This window comes from Mobula hypostoma, chromosome 1 (genome assembly GCF_963921235.1).
Source record: "Mobula hypostoma chromosome 1, sMobHyp1.1, whole genome shotgun sequence".
NCBI lineage: Eukaryota > Metazoa > Chordata > Chondrichthyes > Myliobatiformes > Myliobatidae > Mobula > Mobula hypostoma.
The window spans coordinates 26676363-26700540 of record NC_086097.1 but is presented as its reverse complement, the minus strand read 5'-3'; the positions used below and the strand labels follow the sequence as shown (position 1 = coordinate 26700540).

The window sequence follows — 24178 nt, the reverse complement described above, 5'->3', positions numbered from 1 at the left end:
TGTACTGCTGCTGCAAAACAACAAATTTCACGACATTTCAGTCATAATAAACCTAATTCTGATCCTGATTCTTTGCACAGTTAGTTCCAAGGTTCTATCATCAATACCCAATACCTGGAATCTTAGATAAACAAGCATTTTCACACCCATTCCAGTTACATAGGCAAAACCTATGGAAATTATCTTAATTAAGTTACATGCAAATCTGGGTAAATTTTAATTCAGCGAAATGCATCAATTATATTATTAGCCATAGAAGCTGCTAATTAAATACAACATTTCAACTTGGACTATAAGACAGCTGTCATGGTGAATTTCAGAAGTAATGAAATCAAAATAATTTGCTTTGATTAATTCACTCAAATTTCTCAATTTGGTCAGGGTTCTGTCTGACAGTCATGCTGCATTGAGAGAAAATAACATTCGATCACCTATTAAGTAAATCAGAAATTCACTCTTTTACTTATGGGAGCCAACTGAATATCACAGAAAGTAAATCACACACAATTTCTGTACAGATCCCCTCTCTCCAGAGTGCTATTAAAATAAGACAATAATTAATAGTAGAATTTATATACCTTAGGGTCCATAATGTACAATATTAACATTGGCACGGAGGGCAGATTAGTTTCATGAGACAATCATACCTTTCTTTATATTGGAAAGCTATTAACATAGAATATAAAACAGTCTAGCACATACAGGCTCTTTGGCCCACAATATTTTGCTGTCTTTCAGACCTACTCAAGACCAATCTAACATATAGCCCTCCATGTTAATTTCATCCATATCCCTATCCGAGTGTTTCAAAAGTGTCCCTAATGTATCTGCCTCTACCACCATCCCCGGCAGACGTTCCACACACCTACCACCCTCCGTGTAAAATTCTTACCTCAGGTATCCTATATTTTCCTCCTATCACCTTAAATTATGCCCTCTTGTGTTGGCTAGGAAAAAGTCTCTGGCTGTACACTCAATCTATGTCTCCTCTTGTCTCTCCAATCAGATAAGCATCCCAGCAGTGCTCTGCATGTGTTTGACAGTCACTGCACATGGACTGCATTTCATTCAATCAGTTGCATTTTTAACATTTGGAAATTCCCAAACATACTGCACCTTCATTCTAGTCTTTGGAGGGTGGCTTAACTGGCTGCATCACTGTCTGGTATGGGAACTGCAAGACATCTCAATGCAAATCCCTGCAAATGATAGCGAGGATCATTGGGGTGTCTCTTCCACCCATCAGAGATATTTATGTACACAGGGCACTTAGCATTGTCAATGATTCCATCCAACAATCTCTTTGACTCCCTACCATCAGGCAGGAGGTACCACAGCATTAGGACAAGAACTCTTCGGATGGGAAACAGCTTCTTTCTCCAGGCCACAAGATACTGAACTCCTGCCACCATCCAGGTCACATACATAGCATTATACTGTTTACTTACTGACTTTTTGCACCTTATTATTAATTTGTTTGTGGTAATGTTACTTTATGAGTAACATAAATGAGTTGTTTGTACTGTGTTGTGCATCTTGGCCCAGAGGAACATTGTCTCGTTTAGTACTATACATGTGTAAGGTTGAATGACAATAAATTTGAACTTGAAATTTGAATTATGAGGAATATGTATTCAGATGCAAGGCAATTCTTAAGACGTGACATTATAGAATCTTGGACACAAGCCTGCATACATTCACTATATCTATACCCCTCGTAATTTGTACAACTCTATAAGAACTCCCTTCATTCTCCAGTTTAAAGTGAGAGGAGAAAGGTTTAAGGGGTCCTGAGGGTCAGCTATTTTTTTGCACAGAGGATGATGGATATATATATATAAAACTATCAAAAGAAGCGGTAGAGGTGCAAAAGTGCACAGTTACAAAGTTAATAAAGACACTTGGACAGGTATAGTGCCTATAAAAAATTTTTTACATCCCTTGGAAATGTTTTATTGTTTTACAACATTGAATCACTGTGGATTTAATTTGTTTTTTTTTAACACAGATCAACAGAAAAAGACTCATGTCAAAATGAAAATAGATCTCTACAAAATGACCAAATCATCACTGGTACACCCAATTGGTTTTAGAAGTCACATAATTAGTTAAATGGAGATCACCTGTGTGCAGTCAAGGTGTTTCAATTGATTGTAAAAAAATATGCCTGTATCTGGAAGGTCCAACTGCTGGTGAGTCAGTATTCTGGCAAAAAGTACACCATGAAGACAAAAAGTCTCCGAATATCCCTTGGAGTACAGTTAGTCCATCATCAAGAAATGGAAAGAATATGGCACAGCTGTAAGTCTGCCTGGAGCAGGCTGTCCTCAGAAACTGAGTGACCGTGCAAGAAGGGGACGAGTGAGGGAGGCCACTAAGAGACCTATGACAATTCTAGAGGAGTTACAAGCATCAGTGGCTGAGATGGGAGAGACTGCGCATATAACAACTGTTGCCCGTGTACTTCACCAGTCACAGCTTTATGGGCAGGGCCGGATTTAGTGGGGTCGGGGCCCCTGGGCTGGAGGCCCTGATGGGCCCCTGCCGACACCATAAAATGCTGCTGTACCAAGCAAAAAAAGGCAAGAACGAGCAACGGTCGTACTGGTCTAAATATCAAAGCTGTGGACCAAGACATTGGTTTAGTACAATACGTAGGCTATAAACTTACAGGCCTTAGGAGAGAGGGCAGAAAGTAATGCAGATTCTTAGTTTGAAGGACAGCATCTAAAGCACTCAAAAATTGACCTAGGCTTAGTTGGCTTAGTAAAGTTATGAGGGAGATGAAGTATGATGCATAAATGTATAAATCTTTATTTAGCTGTTGCTGCGCATACCATAGGCCTTATTTCTGAAACAATGCCAAAGCATTCTTATCGAGGTATTTTTCTCAACCGTGTGTTCTGAGAAAGTAAAATGGAAATGAGAGACAAAAAGGCCAAGAGAGATGGCACTGTGGCAAACTAGGAAACTTGACAATACTCCAACAATCTTTTTGAAAAATGAGATCTAGCACATACTAACCTACTGCTGTACTGTGTGCCTTGCAGAGTAAAGACCACTTATTACTCACTAAGTTTGTAAACAGTCAACTATTAGCCTATTGCCACAAAAGCAGGAACAGCACTGACACACAAGCCTAGATATTTACAAAGTCAGATGCTTGTTTTTCAAAATTAAAGCCTAGTTCTTCTGGATTTCTTTGCAGCAAAGTCCTTGATCAGATCACTAAAATCCAGTTTCCAAACAAGATCACTTTCAAGTGACATCAGAGTAAGATGACTCAGCCTGTCCTGTCCCATTGTGGATCTGAACCTCTGTAGTTGCTGTTATCACCCTGCCAAATATGTCACTGGAGCCTCGGATAGTCAGTCCCCTCTCGACCAAAAACTTCACAACCACCAACACTCTTCTCAATACATCATTCCAGTAGACACACTCTGACTGGAACTGTTTTTGCAGTTCTGTATCTATTCTTCCGCTGTCAGACGCTAGTGTAACATAGGTCAGTATTGTTTTCCTGTGGTGTTCGCTATTTTCATGCTCTCCTATGCGCTCAGTGGCATGTTTACAGTCGCTAAAGCCAGTTTCGAAGATAGACTGACAGTTACCATCACTGAAGATGCAGCATGCAAAACAAAACACACAGCTGGTAGAAGGGGAATATGAGAGCCATTGCCTTGATATATACTCACCATTTAAAAGATTGCGTTTGAAGTGAAATTTGGAGAAAAAACTTCTCTGCTGTTTGTATACTTGTTCCGAAGCTTTGATATCCACATCCTTATTCTGGCAGGACTCCAGCCCTTTCTTAGCCCAGTACGCTCGGACTGAATCATCTAAAGTTTCCTTTCCCCAGCGAGCAGGATCAGTGCTGTAAGGATCCTCAGTAGCAGTAACGTTAACATTATTGGTGGCCTGACTTGATTGTTCGGAGGCCTCTGTGGTCAGGAATCACAAAGTCATGCTCTCATGCTGCCCAGCCTAGCCCTGCCTAAAGTCCGGCCCTGTTTATGGGAGAGTGACAAAGAGAAAGCCACTGTTGGAAAGAAAACTCACAAGACATCTCGGCTAGAGTGTACCAGAAGTCATATGGGAGACCCTGAAGTCAGCTGGAAGAAGGTTCTATGGTCTGATGAAACCAAAATTGAGCTTCTTGGCCATCAGACTAAACGCTGATCATCAAAAACACACCATCCCTACCATGAAGCATGGTGGTGGCTGCATCATGCTGTGGGGATGCTTCACTGCAGCAGGTTCTGGAAGGCTTGTGAAGGTAGAAGGTAAAATGAATGCAGCAAAATACAGGGAAATCCTGGAGGAAACCTGATGCAGTCTGTAAGAGAACTGCGACTTGGGAGAAGATTTCTTTTCCAGCAAGACAATGACCCCAGGCATAAAGCCAAAGCTACACAGGAATGGCTTAAGAACAAATTGAGAATTTGTGGCTGGACTTGGAAAGGGCTATTCACTCACAATCCCCATGCAATCTGACAGAGCTTGAGCAGTTTTGTAAAGAAGAATGGGGAAAAATTGCCGTGTCCAGATGTGCAAAACTGATAGAGACATATCCGCACAGACTGAAAACTGTAATTGCTGCCAAACATGCATCGACTAAATATTGACTTGAAGAGGGTGAGTGATATTTTGTGTTTAATAAATTTAGACCAATAAATTTAAATTTGTTTTCACTTTGACACGAAGGAGTCTTTTCTGTTGATCAGTGTCAAAAAAGCCAAATCCACTGTGATTCAATATTGCAAAACAATAAAACATGAAACTTCTGGTGAGGTGCGGAGGTGAATGCTCCACATTTATAACCACAGTACATGGATAGGAAAGGGTGAGGGCTAAATGCAGGTAAATAGGACTAACTTGGATAAACATGTTGGTCAGCATGGATGTGTTGGGCCGAAGGGCCTGTTTCCATTCTGAGCTGTGACATGGTTTAGGATGGGGATTTTCCCATCCCCTTGTTACCTATGGAGCTGAGCTCCAACATCCATCAGAATCTGAATCGGGTTTATCATCACAAGCATATGTTGTGAAATTTATTGTTTTGCAGCAACAATGGAGTGCAAGACTTTTTAAAAATTACTCAAGTTACAATATTAAAAAATAAATCAGTAATGCAATAGAAGAATAGCAAGATAGTATACAATGGTTCAGGGACCATTCAGAAATCTGATGGCAGAGGGGAGAAAAAACTGTTCCTAAAATATTGAGTGTATGTCTTCAGACTCCTGTACCTCCCCCCAGATGGTAGCAATGAGAAGAGGGCATGTGGACCCTGGACCATGAGGCTCTTTAATGATGGATACTGTCTTCTTGAGGAACTGCTTTTCGACAATGGCCTGAATAGTGTTTGTGCAGGGATTTTTCTGACCTGTACCAGCTGGCAACAGCAGTCTCAGAAGCTCCTTAATAAGCAGACACTGGCCAGCTCACAGATAACCAGAGCCGGGTAGGTAGCTGGAAATTTCACAGATCACCACCTAGGTGTTAAATTCCACCAGATGTTTACAATCTGACTGCAATAGCTGTTACTATAGCAACTACAAACCACATGCCAGTGCTTTACGATGTGGTCCTAAAACATAATGATTCTCTTGCAGGTATTATTGGCCCGGCTCATGCTAAATTTAAATAGATACCAGCACCAGATAAAGCACACAGGGAACAAGGACTGTAGCTGAGATTTTCAAGGCTTAACCAAACGAATAATGACTGTAACAAAAAATGCATTTATAACGAGGCTTTATGAAAATAAAGATAAAGATTAGCTTTAATTGTCACATGTGCGGGGGATCAACCCGGTACTTGGACAATTCAAACACCGGGCCAGCTGGACTGAAAAGGCAGAGTGCCTGGACCGGGGGCAAAGATTGAACCTGTCCTGCCCTGCGACGTTTCACTCCGCTCTCCTCGGCGCTGAGCTTGTGAGACTGGTCCGGCTGCCACATGCTTCGTGTCCACAAGCTTCGCAGCGATGTGCCCCACAGTATGAGGAATTGAGACTGAGGCTATGGGCCGACTCCAGCTGCTTCGGGATTCGGGTCTATGGTTCGGAATACTGTTGCTTGCTTTAATGTTTGCATGATTTGTGTTTCTTTCCCCCTCTTTCTTTATGCATTGGTTGTAGGTCTTCTCAGTGGGTTCTTTCAGATTGTTTTGTTTTGTGGCTGCCTGTAAGGAGGCAAATCTCAAGGTTGTATAATTTATACATACTTTGAAAATAAATGTACTTTGAATCCTTTAATTCTTTGAATGTACAGTGACATGCCTCATTTGCATCAACAACTGACACAGTCTGAATATACAGTGGCATGCAAAAGTTTGGGCACCCCGGTCAAAATTTCGAGTAAAGATGAACTGATTTCCAAAAGGCATAAAGTTAAAGATGACACATTTCTTCAATATTTTAAGCAAGATTATTTTTTTATTTCCATCTTTTACAGTTTCAAAATAACAAAAAAGGAAAAGGGCCCAAAGCAAAAGTTTGGGCACCCTGCATGGTCAGTACTTAGTAACACCCCCTTTGGCAAGTATCACAGCTTGTAAACGCTTTCTGTAGCCAGCTAAGAGTCTTTCAATTCTTGTTTGGGGGATTTTCACCCATTCTTCCTTGCAAAAGGCTTCTAGTTCTGTGAGATTCTTGGGCCGTCTTGCATGCACTGCTCTCTTGAGGTCTATCCACAGATTTCCGATGATGTTCAGGTCGGGGGACTGTGAGGGCCATGGCAAAACCTTCAGCTTGCGCCTCTTGAGGTAGTCCATTGTGGATTTTGAAGTGTGTTTAGGATCATTATCCTGTCGTGGAAGCCATCCTCTTTTCATCTTCGGCTTTTTTCAGCATCAGAAGTTTGCAAAGGAACATCTAAACAAGTCTGATGCATTTTGGAAACAAGTCCTGTGGAACGATGAAGTTAAAATAGAACTTTTTGGCCGCAATGAGCAAAGGTATGTTTGGAGAAAAAAGGGTGCAGAATTTCATGAAAAGAACACCTCTCCAACTGTTAAGCACGGGGGTGGATCAATCATGCTTTGGGCTTGTGTTGCAGCCAGTGGCACAGGGAACATTTCACTGGTAGAGGGAAGAATTAATTCAATTAAATACCAGCAATTTCTGGAAGCAAACATCACACCGTCTGTAAAAAAGCTGAAGATGAAAAGAGGATGGCTTCTACAACAGGATAATGATCCTAAGCACACCTCAAAATCCATGGTGGACTACCTCAAGGGGCACAAGCTGATGGTTTTGCCATGGCCCTCATAGTCCCCCGACCTAAACATCATCGAAAATCTGTGGATAGACCTCAAAAGAGCAGTGCATGCAAAAAGGCCCAAGAATCTCACAGAACTGGAAGCCTTTTGCAAGGAAGAATGGGCGAAAATCCCCCAAACAAGAATTGTAAGACTCCTAGCTGGCTACAAAAAGCATTCACAAGCTGTGATACTTGCCAAAGGAGGTGTTACTAAGTACTGCCATGCGGGGTGCCCAAACTTTTGCTTCGGGCCCTTTACTGTAAAAGATGGAAATAAAAAAAAGTTTTCTTGCTTAAAATATTAAAGAAATGTGTCATCTTTAACTTTATGCCTTTTGGAAATCAGGTCATCTTTTATTCGCTTAGCTATTCACAGTAACAGAAATTTTGACCGGGGTGCCCAAACTTTTGCATGCCACTGTATGTTGGGGGGCAGCCCACAAGTGTTGCCATGCTTCCAGCACCAGTGTGGCATGTCCATAAGTTACTAACCTTAGCTTGTCTTTGGAATGTGAGAGGGAAGCAGAGCACCCAGAGGAAACTTTCACGGTCACAGGGAGAATGTAGAAACTGATTACAGACAGCAACGGAAACTGAACACCAATCACTGGCACGTCAATTGTTCCTGTAGGGCATTTCACATGAGGAACACTTTCAAACCTTTTCCTGCTTTACCTGCAACTCACAACTAAATGTGGGAGGAGCACAGAGCTTTAAGGATTAGAATCGGGTTTATTATCACTGACAAATGCTGTCAAATTTGTTGTTTTGCACTCATTGTGGACACTGTCCACTCTGCAAGCTGCCTTTTCCAAAAGCTCCCTTCTGGAAAGCGCTCCAGGATGATTGAAAACAAAAAGTTCACACGATCTTAAAAGTTTCTTTTCTCTCTTCCTGCCCCCCCCCACCCCGGCGGTTAATTTGATCAACCATTCTAGTCAGTCCCTCACCCCTCTCAATTTGTTGCCTCAGTCACTATAAACACATTAAACCACTTTTTATAATGCTGTTTACATTGTAAATACATGCTGGTATTTATGCACATTAATTCTATATCCATACTTCAAACTTTATTTTTATATACAGTACACCCAATAGCACTGAGTGTATGTTCATGGTCTTTTACTGTAGCCCATCCACTTCAAGATTCTATGTGTTGTGCATTCAGAGATGCTCTTGTGCACACCACTGTTGTAATGTGTGGTTGTTTGAGTTACTGTCACCTCCTTTTCAGCTTGAACCAGTCCGGCCATTCTCCTCTGACCTCTCTCATCAACAAGGTGTTTTCACCCACAGAAATGCCACTCACTGGATGTTTGTTTTGTTTTTTTTTACCATTCTCTTAATCAACTTGAGAGTTGTGCATGAAAATATCAGGAGATCAGCTATTTCTGAGATACTCAAACCACCCCATCTGGCACCAACAATCATTCCACAGTCAAAGTCACTTAGTTCACATTTCTTCCTCATTTTGATGTTTGGTCTGAACAACAACTGAACCCCTTGACCACAAAATAATCTGCAGATGTTGGAGTCAAAGCAACACTCACAACACGCTGGAGGAACTCAGCAGGTCGGGCAGCATCCGTGGAAAAGATCGGTCGACGTTTCGGGCCGGAACCCTTCGTCAGGACTGAAGAGGGAAGGGGCAGAGGCCCTATAAAGAAGGTGGGGGGAGGGTGGGAAGGAGAAGGCTGGTAGGTTCCAGGTGAAAAACCAGTAGGGGGAAAGATAAAGGGCTGGGGGAGGGGAAGCAGGGAGGTGATAGGCAGGAAAGGTGAAGAAGGAATAGGGGAAAACACAATGGGTAGTAGGAGGTGGAACCAAGAGGGAGGTGGTGGGCAGCTGGGGGAGGGGACAGAGTGATATAGGGATAGGGGAAGGGAGGGGGAGGGAATTACCGGAAGTTGGAGAATTCTATGTTCATACCAAGGGGCTGGAGACTACCTAGACGGTATATGAGGTGTTGCTCCTCCAACCTAAGTTTAGCCTCATCATGGCAGTAGAGGAGGCCATGTATGGACATGTCTGAATGGGAGTGGGAAGCAGAGTTGAAGTAGGTGGCTACTGGGAGATCCTGTCTGTTTTGGCGGACGGAGCGGAGGTGCTCGACGAAGCGGTCCCCCAATCTGCGTCGGGTTTCTCCGATGTAGAGGAGGCCGCACCGGGAGCACCGGATGCAATAGATGACCCCAACAGACTCAGAAGTGAAGTGTTGCCTCACTTCACCAACCCCTTGACCATATTTGCATGCTGTGATGCATTGAGTTGCTGCCACACGATTTGGCTGCTTAGATATTTGCATTAATCTAGGGATCTCGGAATAATGGTGCATAGTTCCCTGAAGGTGGAATCTCATGTGGATAGGGTGGTGAAGAAAGCTCTCAGTATGATGGCCTTTATAAATCAGAGCATTGAGTATAGGAGTTGGGATGTAATGTCAATTGTACAAGGCATTGGTAAGGTCAAATTTGGAGTATTGTGTACAGTTCTGGTCACTGAATTATAGGAAAGATGTCAACAAAATTGAGAGAGTACAGAGAAGATTTACTAGAATGTTACCTGGGTTTCATCTCCTAAGTTACAGAGAAAGGTTGAACAAGTTGGGTCTTTATTCTTTGGAGCATAGAAGGTTGAGAAGGGACTTGAAAGAGGTATTTAAAATTATGAGGGGACAGGTAGAGTTGACGTGGATAGGATTTTTCCATTGAGAATGGGGGAGATTCAAACAAGAGGACATGAGTTGAGAGTTAAAGGGCAAAAGTTTAAGAGTAACATGAGGGGGAACTTCTTTACTCAGAGAGTGGTAGCTGTGTGGAACGAGCTTCCAGCAGAAGTGGTTGAGGCAGGTTCGATGTTGTCATTTAACGTTAAATTGGATAGCTATATGGTCAGGAAAGGAATGGAGGGTTATGGGCTGAATGCAGGTTGGTGGGACTAGGTGAGAGTAAGAGTTCGGCACGGACTAGAAGGGCCGAGATGGCCTGTTTCTGTGCTGTAATTGTTATATGGTTATTAATGAGCAGGTGTACAGGTGTACCAAATAAAGTGGCCACTGGATTTAAATCCTTGTCATTGTTGAATGTTGTGCCAACACACCACAGCAAGTATCTAACACATGTCAATGTATATGGAAAACAAAGTTAATCCTGATCCTCAGCTCTGTCAATGTGTTTCGCTTGTGTTGTTGTTGTTTGACAGTCAAATATTCCTGTACAGCTGCTTCACCAGGCAAATTGTGATCTTTCCTAATAAATTGAACACCCCATGTTGCGAGTGGGTTGCAGTCTAGAAGGTCATCAGTATAGCAGCTTTCCAAAACACAAAGCCACTCATCTGTGCCTATGTCAGAAAACAGGAGCAGAAAATAAAATAACAATTGACACACAAGTTCTGTGGCAGCGAGTTTTCATTCCTGTAACACTGTGCTTTCTGGTACTCACGAGATGGTATCAACATTTTAGGAACACCTTCTGCCATCAGATTTCTGAATGATCTGTGAACACATTGTTACGTACCCCGTAACTGGGTTGCCAAACCAGCAGAAATGGATCACTCAGTTGGAGTCTGGATTACGAGAACTAAGAAAGTTTTATTAAAGAAACAAGCAACACAGTACTCTTAATCAAAAGGATAATGAATGCAACAGTTCAGCAATGATAAACATACATGTACACAGAATTCAGATAACAGGTTCAATCAAGCTCTATCGTTGTCTAGGGGTAAATGACCAGTTTCAAAGTGACACAAAGTCCAGTTCAATTTAGTTCAGTTCGCAGTAATCGCTGCCGTGGCGATGGACAGTGGGGGGGGGGGGAGGAGGAGAGCGAAACAAATGAATATTCAAAACAGCTTCCACACACAGACCTTCGCAGTCCGCTTTCGGGCGAGCCCTTTGTGATGTCATCTGAGGTCACCGACCGTAACCCCTCCGTTTTCAGATACGATCGTTTCCCTGCGGTGAACCTGGCACCCAGGCAAGGCTGGACACACACCAGGTTCCCGCCGATCGTGCCTTTCCACCCTGTGCGTTTATGGCCCGATACTTCCCACCAACTTGTGAGAGGCGCACCGCTTCCAGGGTCTCGTTACCTCGGGTGTCGTGTGTGTCCTGCCTTAGCGAACCTGTCCCTTTTTATCTCCCTGCTGGGGTATCGCCTGTCCATCACTTCAAACAGTTCAGGGTTCAAAGGGGAGCCGCTCTAGACAGCTCTCTCTCCTGTCCCTTCATTACACATCTCCCAATGCTGCTCCATTGTTTTCCTTATCTCTCTCTTGAAGACAGGTGGCAGACCAACTGCTGATCACACAGGACAGCTAACATCTTATCTATGTGTATTCTTGTCACAACTTTTGCACTACTAATTTATAACTTACTGTAATTTAATGTGTTGAACCCTACTGCTACCCCAAAACAACAAATTTCACGACAAATGCCATTGATAATAAACCTGATTCTTCTAAAGACCACACCTCAAGGATCAATGACAGCTCTTCGCCACTGCCATCTGTCCTGAAAACCCCCCAACACTACCGTACTTTTTCATTTGACTCTCCCAGTCTTGACGCAACTACTCAGAATGTGCTCCACAATACAGCCATAGAAATTTCCTCGAGTCTTTGGGAACATAACCAAATCTCCTCAAACTCCAAATGAAATATAGTTGCCAGTAAGCCTTCTTGATGATTGCTGCAATATGTTGGGCCCAGGATAGATCTTCAGTGATATTGACACCAGGAACTGTTTGATCATCATTCCACCTCAGCACTGACGTACCCATGGAATCCTTGTAAATGTGAACTGTCCTCTACTCTCCCACTTTAAAACAGTGACCACAAAGTTAAATTGACTGGTAAACACTTTGGAACATTCTGAGATCATACAGTTATCAGAATCAGGTTAATTATCACTGACGTACTGTATGTTGTGAAACTTGTTGTTTTGTGACAGCAGTACGGTGCAAGCCCTAAAGTTTTGTTTAAGTTACAGAAAGGTTGGAAGTCCATATGTGTTAGCATAGGGTGGGTGGGAGGATGAGGGGGTAGAAAGGTGCTTGTTTTGCAGTTGTTTACTTTTGGTGGTGTTGTTTTTGTTGCTTGTGTTAACTTGCTGAACGTTGTGCTACATTGGTGCCAGAATGGGTGGCAATACTTGCGGGCTGCCCCCATGACATCCTCGGGTTGTGTTGGTTGTTACCGCAAATGATGCGTTTCACTGTGTGTTTTGATTTCTCGTGGCGGTGCAATTTGTAAATGTGCTCAATGATGAGGAGGGCTTTTCCTGTGATGGACTGGCCTACGCCCATCACTTTCTGCAAACTTTTTCCGTTTCTGAGCATTGGCGTTTCCATACCAGGCCAAGATGCAACCATTCAGCATACTCTCCACTGTGCATCTATAGAAGTTTGTCAGAGTTTTAGATGCCATGCCAAATCAGGAAATAGAAGTGCTGTTGTGCCTTTCCTTGTGGTGACACTTACCTGCTGATCCCAGGACGTACCCTCTGTTATGGTGAGGAGTTTACAGTTACTGACTTAGACCACACTTGGAGAATTGTGTTCAGTTCTAGTCACCTCATTGTAGGAAGGATGTGGAAGCTTTAGAGAGGATACAGAAGAGCTTTGCCAGGATGCTGCCTGGATCAGTGAGCAAGTCTCATAAGAAAAGGTTGAGTAAACTAAGGCTTTGTGGATGAGAGGTGACTTGATAGAGGTGTACAAGATGATAAGAAACACTAATTGAGCGGACAGCCAGGACAACAATGGCCAATAAGACGGGGCAATTTTAAAGTGATTGGAGGAAAGTGTAGGGGGGATGTCGGAAATAGGTTTTTTACACAGAGAGTGGGTGCATGGAACACGCTGCCTCAGGCAGGTACATGAGGGACATTTAGGAGATTTCGAGAGGCACGCAGATGAAAGAGAAATGGAGAGCTTTGTGGGAGGGAAGGACTAGATTGATTTAGGAGTAGGTTAAAAGGTCAGCACAACATTGTGGGCTGAAGGGCCTGTAGTGTGCCGCTCTGTTCTTTGTTCTATGTTTAACAATTTAAACACTGACCCACACAGTGCAAGCCAAAGCTCTTGAGTTTCCGTAGGTTACAAGTCCAACTGCAGATACCTACTGCTTGTATTTTGGCCAGCAGTAATATTTACTGGGTTACCTTGTCATCTGGCTCTGTGCATCGTCCACAGATTGTTTTTTTTTCGCTGACACTGTTTCAACAGTAAACACCAAAAGTCACTGTGTACATCAAATGCGTAGTTCATTCTGTGAGGTTGCATTATGAGTGTTGACACAAGGACAATGTCCACTTACTTACTGGTCTGTGGCAGTATTGTTTACCGCACTTAATCAAGGCTCCCTTTCCCATTAAAACTGCCTAACAGAATGTGAACCTCTTCTCTATTGTGTTGCCTTTGATCTCCATCCAGCCGTGAGCACAGTCAGCAAATGTTAATTCAAAGTGCAACTGGATGAGAAGCACAAATGCTTTTTATGTTCAGCTCAATTTGAGGCCAGTGTTATCACAGATAGGTGCAGTCATTCAATTTGCCACAGATATACAAACATTAAAACATAAATCAATGAATTGCCCCTCTAGGCATCGTCCTGATGCATGGCTTTCTTTGAACTGTGCCTGTAAAGCTTCATTCCAAGCCAATTCTCCTCAAAGGATAATGTGTTAGTTGACGGGGATGTGGAACAATACGAGACGCCATAAAAGGGTTCTTCTGCTACTGGAGAGGGAGAGGCCGGGTTGCATGACGAAGCCCCTCAGTTATTGTAGTCATGTACCACCCCAGGGGACCACATGAGTGGACCAGTCCTATTGGTTTTAAGGAATGTAATAGAAATCTACTTAATGCATTGTACATGTACGTAAGAATGAAAAGGCATTGCATAGTTTATCCTTGTAAACAGCTTCATTATGGCAGGTAATCTGGTCAACCATTCTGGTTAGCCACCTCCCTCAGTCCTTTACCTCAGTCACTGTACTGCTCCATAAACACTTTAAACCACTTTTTATAAAGCTGTTTACATTGCTGGTGTTCAGGTATTTCTGCATATTTTATCCCATATCCATACTTCTAACTTTATTTTTACATAATTCGCTACTCTGTAAAATTGTTGAGTGTTGTTGCTTTTTGCTGTAGGCCGTGCCCTGACCAACAGACCACAGAAATTCCCAATCCATCAGAATCAGGTTTAATATCACCAGCATATGTCATGAAATTCATTAACTTTGTGGCAGCAGTACAATGAGATATATGAGAATAGAGAGGGGGAAAACTGTGTGTTGTATTAAGTGTGTGTGTGTGTGTGTGTGTGTGTCTACACCACCCCGAGCTACCTGCCAGCCTAGTCATCATATGGGAGCCCAAGCACGGGAGGGTGAGCCCTGGGCACCCTCCCAAGACTATGGTCAACACGCTCCTAGAAGACAGCGGCGCGGCTAATGTAGATGAACTGAACACACTGATGAGGGAGAGGGAGAAGTGGAGAGTCCATCATCGTGCCCGATGCCAGCCCCCTAGGCCTGAGTCGACGTAGTAGTGAGTGTTCGGTGGAGGGCGCTGATGCTTTTTTGCTGGGTGGGGTTGGGGGGGCCATTGCCTTGCTGCTGCTTGTGCATGGGAGGGGGGAGCTGGGGGGGGGCTTTGATGTTCCAACATTATAAATGTCATTCATTCTTTGGGGCACTCCTCTGTTTTCATGGATGTTTGCAAAGAAAAAGAATTTCAGGATGTATATTGTATACATTTCTCTGACACCTTTGATTATAGCATATTACAGCAGAATACAGGCTCTTTAGCCCATGATGTAGTGGTGGCCTTTTAACGTACTCCGAGATTAATCTAAACCTTCCCTCCTCCATAGAATAGAATAGAGCTTTATTGTTGTTGCTCAGGACAATGAGATTTGGTGCTACTCCAGTCTGTGCAAAACAAATATTTACTGTATACACAGTACAGCTTAATTTTTAAAAATTCCCATATTTACATGCGACAAGTGACTTCGATAGTCCATAGCACTCAAAGGCCATTAGCAAGCCAGGGTGTAGCATTATTCACTGCACAATTGCCCTCGGGAAGAAGCTGTTTTTCAGTCTTACTGTCTTGGCTAAGATGTTTCTGTATCTCCTACCAGATGACAAGAGATTGAACAGACACTGTCTAGGATGAGATGGGTCTTTAATAAAGTTACGAGCATGCCATAGGCATCAAGAGTTGTAGATTGACTCCAGGTCCAGTAGTTGAGTTTCAGTGATGTGCAGAGCTATCCTAATTACCCGTTGGAGTGCATTGTGATCTGTCTTGCTGTAGTCATTCCGTATGTCAGTGTGATCTCATTGCACATTGATAAATGCTGGCCAGCAATTCTCGAGGCAGATTAGCTCTGCTTAAGCACCTCAAGTATTATAGTCACTGTTATGCCTTCCCTACTATCGGGGTTGTGTTGACAGACCAAGAGAGCTCCTCAGTGATGTTCATCGCTGAAAACTTGAAATTGGCAAATCTTTCCACTACCTCACAATTTATGAATTGGGACCTTGTGCCTTCCTGAAGACTTCCATTTTTTAAATTATCCATGTGCTTATCTAAGACTTTCTTAATTGTCCCTAATGTATCTGCCTCTGCCACCACTCCTGGCAGTGCATTCCACGCACCAACCACTCTGTGTAAAAATCCTTCCTCTGATTTCCCCTGATACTTTCTGCCCAATTATATCCGTGTGACCAATTAACCGACTAATCTGTACACCTTTGGAATGTGGGAGGGGAACCCCCACAGTCACGGGGAGGAATTGAACCTGGGTCGCTGGTGCTGTTATAGTGTAACACTAACCTCTACGCTACTGATTGCCACTCATTTATTTTAACAAAATAAACTTAATTCCTAATAAAGAAAATACTTACAAGAATAACCTGTGCAATGTCTTGCACTCAACATCAGTAAGACAAAAGAATGGATTGTGGTCTTCAGGAAGGGAAAGTTGAGGGAACACACACAAGTCCTCAAAAAGGGATCAGCAGTGGAAATGATTAGCAGTTTCGAATCCTTGGGTGTCAACATCTCTGAAGGTCTATCCTGGGACCAACATGAAAAAAGCACATCGGCAGCTATATTTCATTTCATTGGGAGTTTGAGGAGATTTGTTATGTAACCAAAGAGTCATAGCACACTACAGCACAGAAACAGGCCACTCAAATCTGTATCAAACTGTCAATTTGCCTAGTCCCATCGACCCACACCTCAACCATATCCCTCCCATCCATGTACCTATCCAAATCTCTCTTTGAAGCCCTCTATCAAATCTCCCCTCATTCTCCTACACTCTAGGAAATAAAGTCCTAATCATTCAATGTTTCCCTTTTACTCTAGACCTCAAGATATGGTAAAATCTTCATAATTCTTTTCCGCATTCTTTCAATCTTATTGATACAGTATCTTTCCTATAGATAGGTAGACCAGAACTGCACATAATACTCCAAATTTGGCCTCACCATACAATCTATTACAATTTCAACACAACATCCCAACTCCCGTACTTAAGATTTGAGCAAATTTCTACAGATGTACGGTGGAGAGCATTTTGACTGGAGGCATCACTGTCTGGCAATGCACACAATGGTAAAAGCTGTGGAGGATTGCAAATTCAGCCAGCACTATCCTGGACACTAGCCTCTCCACCATCAATTACATCTTTAAAAGGTGTTGCCTCTAAAAGGTGGCATCCATCATTAAGGAGCCCCACCATCCGGCTGCTAACTTCAGGAAGGAGGTACAAGAGCCTCAGGACCCACACCACCAGGTTCAGGAAGAGTTATTACCGCTTAACCGTCAGGCTCCTGAACCAGAGGGGATAACTTCACTCAACTTCATTCACCCAACACTGAACTGTTCGCACAACCTATGGACTCACTCTCAAGGGTTCTTCATCTCATGTCCTAATTATTTATTGCTTATTTATTATTATTTTTCTCTTTTGTATTTGCAGTTTGTCATCTTTCGCATATTGATTGTTTGTCTGTTTAGAATGCGGCTTTTTATTGATTCTATTGTGTCCTCCATATTTACCATGAATGCCTGCAAGAAAATGTATCTCAGGGTAGTATATGGTGACATATATGATCTTTGATAATAAAGTTACTTTGATCTTTGCACTTTGAACTTTGAAATATTGTGGATTCTGGTTAATTGGGGCAGCGGCTTATTTGTTACAGCTCTTAACGAACAAAACCTAATCAAGAAAATGGCCAGGATTCCCTTCATTTCATTTATTTGGGACACCGTGCCACTTAATTGGAAGAGGAGACAGTTGCCGTACAGTTTCTAACTGGCGGCAGTCACATGACTTGTGTGGCCATTAGACAGTGCACTACCCCGTGCTTACAGTGAACAGTTTTTAAACAGTTACATGTGATTGTTACATTATCCGTTTATGCCGTCGGATGTTGATTCAAAACTCACTGCTTTTTGAAAACTTTGTTTTTTATTTTGACTTTAAAAAATTTCAGATCCTTGCCAAGATGCCACAAAAAAGTTTGACACTAGCTGAAAAAAAGCTACTGTACTGGACCATCGGCCTAACACCACGCATCGTTAGCTGGCAGAGATAACTGGATGCCGAAATCTACAATTTCACGCTTGATACATCAGCAAAATAAGCTGTGAGAAGAATGGGCATTGTGCAAGGGACAGCAGGGAACATCCCGAAAACGGAAGTGTGAATGTAAGGATCCAGGTATTGAAGAGCCCATCAGTCAATGGTTTTCCATTGTAACTGGATGAGGTGTGTGTGTGTTAGTGGACCAATACTGAAAAAAAATCAAATCAGAAGAGCTAGCTGAGAAGCTGGATCACCAAGATTTAAAGTATCGGAGGCAGAGCAGAGTGACGATGGCGCTAAACAGCAACTTCTTCACTTGCATCTTCAGAAACAGCTCTATGTCCATCTTTAAATTCTTTAATTTTCCCTTTCAGGGTTGCGGCCAAAAAGTTCTATTTTAACTTCATCAGTCCACAGGACGTGTCTCCAAAATGCATCAGGCTTGTTCAGATGTTCCTTTGAACTTTTTGGCTGCAATGAGCAAAGGTATGTTTGGAGAAAAACGGGTGCAGAATTTCATGAAAAGAACCCCTCTCCAACTGTTAAACACAGGGGTGGATCGATCATGCTTTGGGCTTGTGTTGCAGCCAGTGGCACGGGGAACATTTACTGGTAGAGGGAAGAATGAATTCAATTAAATACCAGCAAATTCTGGAAGCAAACAGCACACTGTCTGTAAAAAAGCCGAAGATAAAAAGAGGATGGTTTCTACAACAGGATAATGATCCTAAACACACCGCAAAATCCACAATGGACTACCTCAAGAGGCGCAAGCTAAAGGTTTTTCCATGGCCCTCATAGTCCCCCGACCTAAACATCATTGAGAATCTCTGGATAGACCTCAAAAGCGCAGTGCATGCAAAAAGGCCCAAGAATCTCAGAACTAGAAGCCTTTTGCAAGGAAGAATCGGTGAAAATCCCCCAGACAAGAATTGTAAGACTCCTAGCTGGCTACAAAAAACATTTACAAGCTGTGATACTTGCCCAGGGGGTGTTACTAAGTACCGCTATGCAGGGTGCCCAAACTTTTGCTTTGGGCCCTTTTCCTTTTTTGTTATTTTGAAACTGTAAAAGACGGAAATAAAAAAATGTTTCTTGCTTAAAATATGAAAGAAATGTGTCATCTTTAACTTTATGCCTTTTGGAAATCAGGTCATCTTTTATTCGCTTAGCTATTCACAGAAACAGAAATATTGACCAGGGGTGCCCAAACTTCTGCATCCCACTGTATACATTTTTTTCTCCAGGTATATTCTACTATCTACAGCGGATACTAGTTAATTGGGCCATCAGTTAAACAGGCAGCTGCTTATTTGGGACACTATACTTAAATAGGACAGGAGACTGTTGCCAAACTAGTGCAGTCACCCGCATTTGGGTGGCCATTTGAAACTACACCATGCTTAGAGTGAATAGTTTTAAATAACGTCAGTTGCGTGTATTTGTGTTCAAAAGGCAGTGATTTCTGTTACTGATAGTTGGTGAGAAATAAGCAGTAAGACAATTCAGAACTGTTTTGCTCACTACGGTTTCACTCAGGCTTGGAGATGTGAATGAAAATGAAACAATTTCATTACTTCAACAAGTTAGGCACTATGAAGAATTCGAACGTATCAACAATCATCTTGAATGTTATAATGAAAGGAAGAATTGGTGGATGCTATCATCAATAGCATTGAATTAAGGTAATCCATTATCTGCACTAGGAATCTGCACTGATTTTGTTCATTTACTGTCAATCAAAAGAACATGGCCACATAACACTGAATAAATTCCTCAGTCAATAGCTATTAGGAAATAATACACAGTTTTAAAGTTGTATAGTACTGTAGTATTAATGGTAGTGTTCTAATTTGTTTTGTATTTATTTAAATACATAATTTGTTGCTCAGTTTGTCTTTTCCTTACACTTTTTTAACCTTTGCCATGAAAGTTTGGCTAATTGGGGTAGCCGCTTAATTGGGTCAAAATGTACTGGTCCTGATGTGTCCCAATTAAATAGAATCCACTGTATTTAAGACTGAGTTTGATAGGTTCTTGATTAATAAAGGCATCGATGGTTATGGGGAGAAAGCAGAAGAATGGCTTGAAAGGGGTAATAAATCAACCATGATATGGCAGAGCAGACTCGATGGGCCAAATGGCCTGATTCTGTTCCTATGTTTTATGGTCTTATGGAATGTATCACCTGCCAGACAGGTCAGTATTACAGTTTCATTGAAGATTCTTATATGAGAGACTTCATGAGGTTTATAATTACAAATGTCTGTGAACTGGTACAGTACCTAACAGGATCATGTCAAAAGTTAATTCCTTTCAAAAATATAATAGAAATGCAGCACAAAAAGCCCACGGGGCACCTGCAAGGCCTGCCCATTGGCAATTTAGGAATATTTCCGCAAAGATTTAAACAGCTTGAAATACCAACTCTGAATATAAAAGTATAACCTTAATTATTTAGTGGGATTATTACCAGGTACTGCCTGAAATTTCATTACCTGAAATTATTCAGTGGCCTTACACAACTAAAATATTTGTACTGTAAGAAAGAATTTTAATGGCTCTTATTAATAATAAATACAAAATTTATGCTGTTTACATTTTCATTATAAATAGAAAATACGTAAAACAAAGTGCATTTAAATAGCATAGTTAACAACTCCTGATCTCCAAAGGTATTCTTGGGGGCAGGCAACCAGGGTTTACCAAGGTAATTCCAAAGAAGACTGTTCTTCAGAGAAACAGTAGGATAGTGGTTAATGCAATGCTTTACAGCAGTTAGCTAGAAGATGAGGGTTCAATTCCTGCCACTCCCTGTAAGAAATCTGTACTTTCTCCCCATGAAAGCATGGGTTTCCTCTGGATGCTCCAGTTTCCTCCCACATTCCAAAGATGTACAGTTGTGAGATGACTTGGTGGCGCAGTGGTTCGCACAATCTTTACAGTGCCAACTGCTAGATTGGAATCTGATTCCCGCCGCTATCCGTGTGTTCTCCCCATGGCTGTGTGGGTTTCCTCCACTGCTCCAGATTCCTCCCACATTCCAAAGATGAACGGGTTACGGTTAGTGAGTTGTGTGCACCGGAAGTGTGGCGTTTAGAGGAATGAGAGGTGGTCTGATTAAGACATCTGAGATTCACGTCCGCTTTCTAAGGGTGGAAGGTGGAGGATGGGTGGGAGATCATCTCAGGGTAAAAGATCTCCAGTCCAGATGGCTCTCGACTCATTCCCTTCCCAGATGCTGCCAGTCGTGCTGAATTCCTCCAACAGTTTGTTTATTCCAGCATCTGCAGCCTCTGTATCTCCACACAAGGAGTTGGCCTTTGTCTGAGATCAGGAGATATTTTTCTGTATCTCCAGGGGTTGTGTATCCTTGGAATTGGTAAATCGTTGTATTATCACCTGTACTTTGGTACTGTGAGAAACTGTTTTGCATGCCATCCATGGAGATAATTTCACCACAGCTCTACATCGAGGTAGTACAAAGGAAAAGCAATAATAGAATGCACAATCAAGTGTTACAGTTGTAGAGAAAGTGCAGTGCAGGCAGACAGTGGTGCAAGGTCATGACAAAGTAGATTGTGAGGTCAAGAGTACTAGGACTTAATGTACTAGAGGACAACTCACTAGTCTTATAAAAGCAGGATTAAAATCCTCCTTAAGCCTGGTGCTTTCAGGTATTTATATGTTTTGCCTGATAGGAGGGGAGAGAAGAGAACTCTCTACTCCTGAAGTCTGTCAATACCATATCGGGCTGATAATTGGGGAGGATTTGTTCCTTAAGGTTGTTACTGCTGGGAGAGGCAATAGAGATAAGCTTCCACTACCTATTAAATGCTCTCAAAGGTGGTGTCTCATACAAATTTCACAACACATGCCGGTGATAATAAACCTGATTCTAATTCTGACATGGGTTCATAGAGCCAACCAAGCATTACAGCTCAAAAACTACAGCCCATCTAGTCCATATTGAACTGTTACTCTGCCTAGTCCTATTGACCCGTACCTGAACCATAGCCCTCTATAACCCCCACCCCCCCCATCCATGTACCTATCCACACTTCTCTTAAATTTTGTAATCAAACCCACATCCACCACTTCTGCTGCTGGTTTGTTTCATATTCTCATCGCCCTATGAATCAGGAAGTTCCTCCTAAACATTTCACTTTTCACCCTTAACCCACAATCTCTAGTTCTATTCTCACCCAATCTCAGTAGAAAAAGCCTGCTTGCATTTACCTTATCTGTACCCTTCATAATTTTCGACACCCCTATCAAATCCTCCCCTCTCCTGCACTCCAGGGAATAAGGTCCAAACATTTTCAGACTTTCTTTATTACACAGGTCCTCAAGTCCCAGCAACATCCTTGACTCTATATGTTTCCCCTATGTCAAGTCCCTTCCCATCTATATCCAGGACCCCTTGCATGTCTTCCATCATTTTGAGGAATATTTATGAAGCCTCCAATCCCCTTGTGCCTCCATAACTGGTGTGAGGTTTCCTAGGTTACTCCTATGTCAACAGAGCCCAGGGGTTCAAAGTTCAAAGTAAATTTATTCTCAAAATACATATATGTCACTATAAACTACCATGAAATTCATTTTCTCACTCACAGTAGAACAAAGAAATGCAATGTAACAATGAAAAACTACACAAACACTAGCAAACAACCAACGTGCAAAAGATGACAACTGTGCAAATACAAAAAGAATAAATATATAAGTAAATAAATAACACTGAGAACATGAGTTGTAGAGTCCTTGAAAGTGGGTCCATAGGTTGTGGAGTCAGTTCAGTGTTAGGGTGAGTAAAGTTATCCTCGCTGGTTCAGGAGCCTGATGGTTGAAGAGTAATAATTGTTCCTAAGCATGATAGTGTGGCTCCTGTAACTCCTTTCTGATGGCAGCAGCGAGAAGAGAGCATGCCCTGGTTTGCTGAGGTCCTTGATGACAGATGCTGTTTTTTTTAGTGGCAGTGCTCCGTGTAGATGTGCTCAATTGTGGGGAGAGCTTTTTCTGTGATGGACTGGACCGTATCCAGCACTTTTTATTGGCTTTTTGATTCTTGGGCATTGGTGTTTCCATTCTGTGCCGTGATGCAACCAGTCAGTATACTCTCCACTGTAGTTTGGCAAAGTTTTAGATGACATGCTGAATCTGCACAAACGTCTCAGAAAGCAGAGACTAATAAAATCAATTGGAGAAAGAGGAAACAAAGAGGCACGTTAACAATGTAAAATGCCGAAGGTATGGATGTTTGATTACAGCTAAATATCTGTCTATTGCAGTAAATTGTCCTCATGTAGGAATACACAGAAAACGCTGGAGGAACTCAGCAGGTCAGCCAGCATCTGTGGAAAGGAATAAACAGTTGACATTTCTGGCTGAGACCCTACATCAGGACTCTGTTGTGGCAGCCTCATTTCAGTATTTCTGATTTAAAAAAATCAAAAACGAGCATATGATAAAGATATGATGGCTTCGGTAGAAAATAAGCTGCACTCCAAATGAAACTGCCTCATTCTCTTTGTCCACAGTAGTTTTAATTTCAAACCACAAGAATTTATAAGAAAATTAGAAGGGATAGATTTGTAACAGGCCACATAGACATGTAGCTTTTTATAAATTTCAAGTTTAGTGTCATGGCATACATACCCTGGATATAAATGCCATGAAAATTTGATTTTTGCAACAGCAGCACACTACATTGTAAATGTAGCAATGTAAATTATATAAACACCAGAGGCTCTGCAGATACTGGAAATCCAGAGTAACATGTACAAAATGCTGAAGGAACTCAACACGTCAGGCAGCATCTATGGAGGGGAATAAGCAGTTGATGTCACAGGCATAGACTCTTCATCAGAACAGGAATGAAAAAGGGAAGAAGCCAAAACAAGAAGAAGGGGGGAGGGGAAGAAGTACAAGATGGCAGGTGACAGGTGAAGCCAGGTGAGGGGGAAGGTAGATGGATGGGGAGGGGGGAATGAAATAAGAAACTGGGATGTGATTGGTGGAAAAGCTGAAGGGCTGAAGAAGGAGGAATCTGATAAAGGAGAGGAGAGTGGACCATGGGAGAAAGGGAAGGAGGAGGGGCAACAGACGGGGGTGATGGGCAGGTGAGGAGAAGTGAAGGGGTGAGAGTGGAACTAGGACGGGAAATGGAAAAGAAAGTTAGGGAAATCTGAATCAGAATCAGGTTTAATATCGCCAGCATATGTCGTGAAATTTGTTAAATTTGTGGCAATAGTACAATGCAATACAAGATAATATTTTTAAAAACTGAATTACATTAAGTA

General features: G+C 42.2%; 1 protein-coding gene and 1 long non-coding RNA gene across 2 annotated transcripts in view; one reads left to right on the top strand and one right to left on the bottom strand.

The window, feature by feature from the left end:
* The window catches only part of efcab11 (EF-hand calcium binding domain 11), a 137981-nt gene extending 135694 nt beyond the window's left edge, over positions 1-2287 (top strand). Inside the window, exon 6 of the mRNA XM_063045003.1 lies at positions 2009-2287. Coding sequence (XP_062901073.1) covers positions 2009-2093 — 85 coding nt within the window. The 3' untranslated portion in view covers positions 2094-2287. The remainder of the gene's footprint in view (positions 1-2008) is intronic.
* The window catches only part of LOC134344895 (uncharacterized), a 145081-nt gene that overhangs the window by 83793 nt on the left and 37110 nt on the right, over positions 1-24178 (bottom strand). The window lies entirely within an intron of this gene.